A 10571-nucleotide genomic window follows, 5' to 3' on the forward strand; every position below is an offset into this window, starting at 1 on the left:
AGTCCCGGCGAACGGCGGCGGACGGCTCCGGCGAGCGGGGCGTCGGCGGCGTCGGCGGTGGCGCTACGCAGCGGCAGCGGACTGCGGCGGCGGCGGCAGCCAGTGGGCGGCGCGGGTGGAGGGGAGGCAGCGGCGGCGGCGACAGAAGGCGGCGGCGGCGGCGTCGATCTAGGCGGCGCGACGAGGAGAGGAGAGACGGGGCCCGGGGCGGCGGCGGCGTCGATCTGCGGCGGCGCGGCGAGGAGAGGAGAGACGGGGCCCGGGGCGGCGCCCTTTATAGGTGGGGAGGGGAGGAGGTGGCGTGGAGGAGGGTAAGGGGAGGCGTAGGGCGGCGGCGGTTTTCGTGGAGGTCACGGCGCGGCGGCGTGCTGGCTCGGGAGTCCTTCCCGAGCTTGGGGACGACGAGGAGGTGGGCTGGGCCGCGGCCTGGCCTGGGAGCTGCGCCGGCCCAGTTTGTCGGAGGGAGAGAGAGGAGAGAGAGAGCAGTGCTGGGCTTCGGCCTGGCACTTTTCGAAGAGTTTTTTTAACAGAGAGAAAAAGAAAAGGAATGAATAAAATATAAATAAAATATTATATAGGCATATAATATATCAAAATTTTCAGAAAAAGATTTTCTACAACATGAACATTTTTCTAAAGTCAAATAAAATCCTCAAAAATTCAAATAAATCAAACAGTGCTACTGCCTTAATAAAATCCAATAAAAATCATTTTAAAATACCAAAATGATTTCAAATTTATTTCTCTCCAATTTTCTGATGTAGGGAATCATGTTACCCTATTTTCTGTATAATTTTATTTTGGAGAAAAATAATTTGAATAAAACCCAAATAACTCCAAATTGAAAATAATTTCCAAAAGGACTTTAAATTAGATCCTTTTAAACTTCCAACTCATATTTCATATATTTTGAAGAAGTCATTTTATCTTCTCTCGTGAAAATCATTGAGTTGCATAAAGTTTCAGAATTGGAATATTCTCAAATGAAATTCAAATATTTTCAACACCCCTTGTCATTTAAATAAATGGAAGAAGTCATGTCATCTTCTCTCGAGGGTTTTGTGATGAAAAGAATTTGAATTCATGGAGATCATAAAAGCAAAAATGAAAGTTTGGGAAAGTCCTTTTATTCCCTCTCATTTAACTTTCAAAAGGTTTCGAATTCCACTCACTTTCAGTCAATCAATCAAACCATCAATCCAATCTATCTGTTTATTATAGCATTCCAAAATTTAGAATTTTGGGATGTTACACCGAGTTGGCTTGACATTTTCTCTGTTGCCTTATTGCTTCACTTCGGTCTCACCGAGTTGACGCAATCAGTGCCACTGAGTTTATGTTTGCCCTAAGCCCTAGCACATCGGTCCCACCGAGTTGTTCTAGTCGGTCTCACCGAGATTCCTAACGTTCATATTTTGAACTAAATCGGTCTCACCGAGTTTATCTATTCGGTCTGACTGAGTTGGGTCAAATGTGTGTAACGGTTGGATTTTGTGTGGAGGCTATATATACCCCTCCACCCCCTTCTCCATTAGAGAGAAAGCCATTAGAACGTGCCTACACTTCCAGCATATATTTTCTGAGAGAGAACCACCTACTCATGTGTTGAGATCAAGATATACCAATCCTACCACAAGAATCTTGATTTCTAGCCTTCCCCAAGTTGCTTTCCACTCAAATCATCTTTCCACCATATCCAAATCTGTGAGAGAGAGCTGAGTGTTGGGGAGACTATCATTTGAAGTACAAGAGCAAGGAGTTCATCATCAACACAACATCTATTACCTTTTGGAGAGTGGTGTCTCCTAGATTGGTTATGTGTCGCTTGGGAGCCTCCGACAAGATTGTGGAGTTGAACCAAGAAGTTTGTAAGGGCAAGGAGATCGCCTACTTAGTGAAGATCTACCCGAGTGATGCAAGTCCTTCGTGGGCGATGGTCATGGTGGGATAGACAAGCTTGCTTCTTCATGGACCCTTCATGGGTGGAGCCCTCCGTGCACTCGCGCAACCATTACCCTTCGTGGGTTGAAGTCTCAGTCAACGTGGGCGTACAATAGCACCACCTATCGGAACCACGCCAAAAATCTCCGTGTATCCATTGCATTTGCACTCTCCAAACCCTTCTCTTTACCTTTATATGCAATGTTTTAGTTTCCGCTGCTACACTCTTAGAATTGCATGTGTAGGTTGATTGCTTGACTTGTACTAGTTGCTAAAATCTGCCCACAACTAAAATTGGGAAAAGGTTAGATTTTTATTTGGTCAAGTAGTCTAATCACCCCCTCTAGACCTACTTCCGATCCTACAAATATTTTCTCATATTCTTCACTCCACTAAAACTCAACAGATCATAATTCCCTTAAGCGTGTGACACTATAGGTTCGGTGGAATATAGACATGAACAAAACTTCCTTCCGTTCAATGATCCACAACGGAACCGTGGACATCCATTTTAACCCCTATATCCACATGAATGATATTTGAGTGAACCTTTTGTTATCATATGTTATTCCATTTGCTTCGCGATACGTTCAAAACCCGAGGTGAGATATGTCGGTATTCTCCTGAGTCATACACATGCTCACTATACCGGCCTCCTCGTTACCGGTTTTGTTCTTTTTCCTCGTTATCATGTCCTGGCATCCCTGTGAGCTCGCTCACATGTGTATGGCCAGATGATGATGGATGTCATCACACCCAGAGCGCCCTAAGAATATCTCTCCATCATCGGAGGAGAAAATCCCACTCTTGAGCTCTCTAGCCCCTTGTCATACTTTTCGACAAACCTGTAAGTTGTCGTTATGATCATCGTGTTACATATGACGTTGGAGCAACCCCAAAGTGTATCGTCTAGTATAAAGTGACTCGATGCTCTCATGGTCTAAGGAACTAGACATACATTAACTCTCTGTGTTATTACAATAGACTTGCGACGATAACATCTCTAGTATAACAAACAACTTGGGTCAATTCAATATGATCGTTCTTCTAACATCATACTCTTAATGTTGTTGGCATCCTCGTTGTGCTTTCACCATGGCAAAGTTAGGGATTTGTTTCTTTGAAAATATGGCAATTTTAGGATTGTGCCATGGGCTCATGGCAAAAGTTAGGGATTTTGTTCGGTAAAAAATATGGCATTTTTAAAAAAAATTGTAAGTGGGCACATGGCAAATTTAGGAGATTTGATCTCTAACAAAGATGGCAAATGTAGCAAATTGCATTGGACACATGACAAAATTAGAAGATTTGTTCTTTGAAAAAGATGGCAAATTTAAGAATTTCTCCATGTGTTCAATAAAAGAGTATGCTCCCGTAATATCCATACTAACTCGAATGCATAAACAAACATTTTGCCATGATGTGGTAAAACTAAAGGTTTTCTACATTTCAAAGCATTTTCAAATATTGCCATGATGTGGTAAAACTAAAGGTTTTCTACACACTTTCACCTAAATTTGCAATGCGACCAGTCCAATTATTTTTACACAAAAAATGCCATGTTCTATAAATCAATTCTTCATAATTTTGCCATGTAACCATTACAAAATTTCTAAATTTTGCCATGATGTAGTGGGACAAAAAAATTCTAAATTTTTCATGTGCTCAGTCCAAAACAATTTCCCTCAACGGTCTCCTCCTCTCGTTACCTCTCTCTCTTTCCATGTCACGTCGAGCTCGCCTTCGAGCTCCCATGGCGCCGCAGCAACCCATCTCACATGTGCGCCACCTCCACCGCCCGACCTTGCCTCTATCGCCTCCTGCACAGCGGCCTGCAGCACCGCCGCGGCTCGCCTCTCTCCAGCGAGGAGATGCATGGACGTGTCCGCGTTTGCCTCGAGCTCCCCGCGGGGGCCACCCCTGAGAGGCTGGGGGTGGTGCACCATCACGACGACTTCCGCTGGAGCCGCGCCACCGTTGCCTCTCGCCGCGCGCGCCAACACAAGCGCCAACACAAGTAGCCCAGCCATGGTCGCCGGATGGACGCGTTCGCACACAAACGACTCCAGACAAAGTTTTTTTTGGTGTGGTGAGCATGCATCAAGATTGGTGCGCCCAATCTAACGGTTCTACAGTCGTTCGCTGGGAGGAGCCACTATCATTTCCCCAAGATATACTGAGGGAGCCGAGTCTCTTCTTTTAGGGGAGGGAGTCGAGTCTTTACACCGTGTAATCAAGCAGGCTCACCAGAATCATGTCCTTGTAAAAGTACTAATACAACACGAGATATTCTAGATCTTAGAGTATCTCCAGCCACGCCCACAACAGGCCCTTTCCAAACGTTTTTACCGTACCGGCGCCCAAAAATTGGCCCAATCGCGTCCCAGAAACCCATTTTTCGCCGGCTTGGACCGAAATCGGCGCCGGCGAATCTAGGCCGAACTCAGGGCGCTGGGGGCGCCGCGGCGAGCGGTTTTGGCGCGAAAGCGCCGCAGGCCCGCCGAGTCAGCGGCACGCGCCTCGTCTTCCCCGAAACGCCCAGCCTTGCCATTGATTCCTCACGGGCGGCGCATCACGGGCGGGCGGGCGCGGCGACGCCTCCCCTTCCGCCACGCGTTCACACGGCCTGGGGCTATAAAACCCGAGGCTCCCCTTCGCTGCTGGCCACACCAGCCCGAGCCGCCGAGCCCAAACCAGTCGCCGTCCCACTCGTCCGCCGCCGAGCTCTGCCGTCTCCCCTTCCCTCCCCTTCCCCTTTTCCCCCTCTCCATGGCCAAACGCTTCCCCGGCGACACCGCGGCGGCCAACGGCTTCAGCCGCCGCTCGCACCAGGAGTGGGAGGCGTGGCTGCTGTTCGAGGCCAACATCCCGGCGCCGCCGGACATGCGCGCCGGGCCGACAGGGTGGAAGCTCAGCAACGGGGGCGTCCCCATCCCCCGTTGCCCGACGCCGACGCGCGCCCCGGCATCTTCGCTGCCGAGGTCGACCGCGTGCGTTCGTCCCTGACCGACGAGCAGCGCGCCCTCCCCCAGTACGCCGCTGACAATCGCGCGGCGTGGGTGGAGTACTGCATCGGCTGGCGTCCACCAACGGGGCGCCGGTGCTGGGCGGCCTCAAGAACAGTGACGGCCGCCGTGTCTGGTGGGGCGTCCCCGGCCGCACACTCCACGAGGTGCTGGCGTACCTCGAGGGCGGCAACGACCCGCCACTCGCCTACCCTGTCGCCGCGGCCGCGGTCGCCCCCCCCCCCCCCCCGGAGCGCCGGGCCATGGGTGCCAAGGAGGTTCGGCGCCTCCTTCTCTTCCTCCTCGTCCTCCCGCTCCTCCTCCCACTCTTCCGGCTCCGCCGGAGCTGTTCCGCGTCAAGGCCAAGCCCGCCGCGGAGACGCCGCTCGGCCGGCGCACCCGCAGCGCCGGCATCGTCATCAACGAGGGTGGCAGGCGCGCCCCCTCCTCGGCTCCTCCGCGCTCCATGAAGCCAAAGACGGAGTCGGGGCTCGCCGCCGTCAAGACGGAGCTGGGGCTCCCCGTCGCGAAGACATAGCCCGAACTCGCCGCCGGCGTCCAGGAGGAGGAGCTCGACGACGCGGCGGCTCTGAAGTGGGCGCGCGAGGACTGGGCGCATACGGAGCTGCAGCGCCAGTGCCTCGCCTATGAGGCCTTCGAAGCTCGGCGCCGGGGTCGGGACGAGGGAGGCGTGGTCGTCCTCGACGACAGCGACAACGACGACGTGCCGCCGCCACCGGTCCGTCATGGAGACGCCAGGCAGGGGTCCAGCAGGGGCGGCCGCGCCATCAAGGAGGCCGCCGCCGCCGACGAGGACGACGGCGGCGACATAGGCGACTTCGCTGCGCTCAGCGACTTCTTCACCCCGTAGTTGTTTTTTTTTTTTAATAACTTATGTAAACGCCGAACATGTCCAATATTTATGTTTAAGTTTGCCGAATTTAGCCGAACTTTGCCGAATTTTATTTTTTCAAAATAAAAACCCGCGCCTAGTGGGCGACCCTGTGGCGAGCGGCGCCCCCGCGCCGATTTTAGCGCCGGCTCGCCCCCAGGGGGCGCTTAAAATCGCCGCCTGGGGTGCCAACGGCTGGAGATGCTCTTAGGCCCTTAACACTCTGCCTTCCCGGTGAATCACTGTTATCCAAGTCGAAGGAAGGACATTCTGAAACTGAAACTGCAGTTCCAATCTTCATATAACACAAAGAGACCATCTCCTCCAGTCCAAAGTGCCAGGCAAAACTCCATACCAAAACAATTATACTCAAGTATATATAGAGGAAGGTTGTCTCTTAACCACAAGCTATAGATATATCATCAGGTTTTCCCTTGTCGTGTCGGTATGTCGCCAGTAGCACTTGCATCAGAGTCACCTAGACTCACAACGACCATCCTAGTCATTCTTGCCCGTGAACATCGTGGCAAGATAACGGACCAGTGACACCAGCCACTGCCAGAAGAGGACGGCGAAATTTTTGGCCTTGGGTTTGGGCTGAGGCCTCGGCCCAAACAGACCTTTGTATAGCTCCCTCTGCTTCTGGTACATCGCTTTATCTTGTTCCGCCAGCGACCGAAGCTCCCGCATGATCTCCTTGTCTTCCGGGGAGTGTTTCTTGGCTTTCAGGAAGTCCTCCCTCGCTGATTCTGTCTGGCCGAGCTCGGCTCTAGCTTTTCCACGTCTGAACAGCGCTTTCACGTTGGTTTCGTCCTCTGACAGCACCTGGAAAATAGTATTATGCAATGACAGATCATCTAAACAGTAACTGGTCGAGTCTTTCCACAAAAATAAGGGGCAAAATTGCAGTACAACACGAGATTATTCAGTCGGCCAATATCAAGGCATACCAACTTTGTGATGATTTAAATTAAAGTTAGGAGCCAAAACATAAGCAGCTCAGCCAAACTATTTCAAATTCTAAAATACCATCACAGACTGATACTTATAATGCAAGGAGAGCATTCTACCCTTATTTGGTCCATATATGCTTGCATATAATAACTATAAATCATTCACAAAAAAATAATATAAATACAATAACTATAAAAAAGAACTGAACCCTTGGGGGAACAAACCCGAAGGAATTGTACTTTTTACGTCGAGAAAAGGCCCCAAACACCGTCCCACACCTGCTACAGCGGCGCAATGGTCAACCCTTACACACACAGGGAACACAAAGCAGTGGGTTTTTTTGTGAGAACCAGGGTTCAAGCCCTGGTCACTAGCCCCATACTCGGAGGTCTGAGTGCCGTGCTAGACGCATGTTCTCGCATATCACAAGTATAGTTTAGTGTTTTTGAAAATTTGAATATCAAACCAAATATCTACTTTACACAAAGCTATACAGAGATCCAAACTAGAGGACCTCATGTGATGTAAGCGATGAGTGAAAGAGTGAAGTTCATGAAATAATATAGAACTGATGAACTTACAATGCTACACTGTGCGATAGCTTCGTCAAATCTCTTTTGTTTGATCAGGCAAGCAGCCATGTTGAGATGGCACGGGTTTTTCACAGCCAAAGCCATATCTCTGTACTTCCCAAACAACTGAAACATGAAATCATCTCCCATATACGCAACAGCCTGGAAAAGAGAAAGCAGTAGAACACCATCAGCTCGAGCATCTCAAAAAATAAAAATGTTGAAAATTTCCAAGTAAAGCAGATCACGAACCATCTCATATTGCTGCATAGCCTCCTCAAATTTCTTCTCTTTAAAGTAATCGTTGCCCTCAAGCTTCCTCCTATCCGCTGCTTCAATCCTCTCTTCTACCGTCATGTCACTACGAGCTTTTCCCTGATTTATTCAGACATGTTGCCATGCTTATGAGGTTTTCTTAGAAAAATCCAGTGTCTGAGAAAGGGTAATTAAAATTGTGATAAGCTATTCAGACATCTCAGTCTACTACCAAAAGTATCAAAGCAACCGATTAGTGTTCTACATTCAAAAAATTGGCTCTATTTCTTTATTAAGCCATTCTTTGGTTGGAGTGGTGATGGGGCAGGTAAGGGTGTTTGCCATTACCTCTTTAGCATCATCAAAACCAATGAGTTCAACTTCATATATAAGGTCTGCTGATGGAGGGACATTCGGGAATGAAAAGCTTCCTTCTTTCCCATAGCCTAGCTCCCAGCTAACATGCAACAGTGCACGTTCCCCACTTTTCATGTGACCAACACCAATACCCAAACCAGACATTTGCTTTTTCTCTGTAGATGAAAATAGAATACTTCAAAATTACCACACAGGCAATTGCCTTTGATAGTTATTTGATACACTCAGCTAGCAAGTGATTTTATAAAAGTAATGCGAATGCAAACTCTTCAAATTTTATTAGAATAGCAAGGGAAGGTGTGAGTAACCAACTGGTGGACTAATAATAAACTAACTACTTTAGTAACCTTCCCTCTTAAAATCAACCTCATACCACTAGAAAACCAGAATATTACCAAAATAAGTCCGAATCTGAATCTTACAGCCCTGCACCGGATTGAAATTATAAATGACATGTATGCAGCAGAGACAAACTGAGGATAAAATAAGTGAAATAAATGTATTTGTACCTTTTCCGATGACAATTTCAACTGGATGCTGTTCTTGCCAGGTATCCTCAAATTTATGCATAGAGCTTTGTACCCATGCTCTGTAATGCACTGTAAATCAAGGTTGGAAACAACCATTATTTCACAGTTATCTCCTTCAAACCACCAAATAAATATCTAAATATATACATCCTCTGAAACTTAGACAGGACAGCATACTGATAAATTAAAGTAAGATCCACTTCAATCAAGATCCTGAACAGACAAATATATTAATGTCCTTTACAGAAGCAGCCTACATATTCATAACAAAAGAGCAAAGCTGAAATATGAGAGGAGAAAAGTAAATCGATGTCATTACCCACTTAAAGGGGACAAAGGATAAACAAAAGGGGCATTACATTTCAATGTCAAATACAAGTAAGAAGGCAGGAAACGGTGATGAATAAAACATGACACATGCAGTACAAAGTTACAGAGATTATGCCCTCGTAACCAGTTATATGAATTAAAACTGTAGATGGGGTGAGTGCCATCTCATGGTCATCAATCAGGATTACCGAATATTTGAAGTTTGAAATGTATTTCCTTCAAAAAAAAAAGCTTGGAATGCTTTTCTAGGCTATCAGGATATGTGATAACAACCTTCTGGCATGGTACCAGTGAACATGTTAATTAAGTGAATTATAATATACAAGAAAGACTAGAGCAGGTTGCATAGATTGGTACCATCATTCTAGAAATCAACGACGTAACCAAGACTCAAATGTTTGTGTCATACTTACCAAAGCACGTAGAAAATTTTGAGGGTATCTTCCCATGGCCTTCTTTAATGACTTGCTTCTTAACTTTATCATGGAGAACTTCCATATCAGTTGTTACGACAGGTGGGGCACTGCCATCTTGGGGGAGTTCAGTACGCGCAAAAGGAGCATCCTCTACTGTTATCTCATCATCACTAGAACCTAAAATTATCAGAACATAAATCAGCATCAATGGGCAAAAGGCAGTGAGGTTTTAGAACTTATTCGCCATCTTGGTACAGATTTGCATATTTTGTAGCATCTCCTATTGTTACTTTGTGGTATCAAGTAACATTACGTGGTCCTGTTAAGTGTGAAGCACGAGCTTCAGAAAGAAATTAAAATATGTAATCTTAGCATTGAGTTGTGCTACAAGCCCCTACTGAAACTAATTCCATTGCCTTCACATAGCGCAATCAAATTCAGAAAAAAGAAATGTGCTAGGATTACATTTCAACTTCTTTTGCGCACTGATTAAAGAAGGGGAGGAGAACATTAACCTGCAGTGTGTGCAATAAACACACACTAATTAACTTCACTGCTCCAGCAACATACAAAGCGAATTGGATCATGTATCCTCAGATTGCCTTAGATCGAATACAGCGTGACTAATTGCTTTCTTTTTTAAAACGAAAAAAAAATCGGCACAGAAATTCCGCACCAAATTTGCAAGAGAAAAGTGCTCTCGCTAAATTGAAAGCTTAACATGACGGAGATTCAGAGCCCGCAGCACGAACAAAAAGGAAGTGAGAATTTCGCTAGGCGGCAGTCCCGCAGAGCTGGAAGAGGCTCACTCACCAGCGGTAGGATCAGAAGCGGGGGCGGGGGCTATTGGCGCGGCATCTTCGGGCATGGCGGCAATCGCTGCAGGCGGGCAGACGCGCCGGGCGTGGTTGGTTGGGAGGCGGAGGAGTCGAGGAGATCAGGAGAGCAGAGCAGATGGTCACTTCCTCGACTTGCAATCTGTCAAGTAGGGGTGTTTAATTCGGCTTTTTCCTTCAGGTCCGGTCAACGATTTTGGGTTTGGGAAAATTTCGGTTCGGTCTATTTTCAGTTAGGGCACCCTCAAAACGCAAGTAAACGTTTGGATCGATGTGTCCGGACACTGCAAATAATCCAACGCGATGACTCATCGGTCTATGGACACGTCCGCTTGTCTGACCACAAACCGAATGCAAGTCAACGTCCGCTTGTCTGACCATAAACCAAATGCAAGTCACACGTATGCGCCTGATCGTCACGCCCCATTGAAATCCCCATCCACCCGAAAAAAACCTCTCGTG

The 10571-nt window shown here is 47.6% G+C and overlaps 1 protein-coding gene across 2 annotated transcripts; it reads right to left on the minus strand.

Annotated features, from left to right (window-relative positions):
* Positions 1-6161: 6161 nt before the first annotated feature.
* On the minus strand, positions 6162-10332 carry LOC123120281 (peptidyl-prolyl cis-trans isomerase FKBP42). Of its 2 annotated transcripts, none has more exons than XM_044540256.1 (7): positions 10087-10332; positions 9271-9450; positions 8507-8596; positions 7968-8152; positions 7617-7739; positions 7374-7526; positions 6162-6663 (listed from the first exon to the last, which is right to left on the minus strand). In XM_044540256.1, the coding sequence occupies exons 1-7, from the start codon at positions 10139-10141 to the stop codon at positions 6337-6339; spliced, it is 1113 nt and encodes a 370-aa protein (XP_044396191.1). In that variant the 5' UTR covers positions 10142-10332; the 3' UTR covers positions 6162-6336. The 2 variants fall into 2 exon arrangements, with proteins under 2 accessions (XP_044396191.1, XP_044396192.1); XM_044540257.1 differs by lacking the exon at positions 10087-10332 and adding an exon at positions 8393-8423.
* Positions 10333-10571: the final 239 nt, after the last annotated feature.

The sequence above is a fragment of the Triticum aestivum genome, chromosome 5D (genome assembly GCF_018294505.1).
Source record: "Triticum aestivum cultivar Chinese Spring chromosome 5D, IWGSC CS RefSeq v2.1, whole genome shotgun sequence".
NCBI classification, from domain to species: Eukaryota; Viridiplantae; Streptophyta; class Magnoliopsida; order Poales; family Poaceae; genus Triticum; species Triticum aestivum.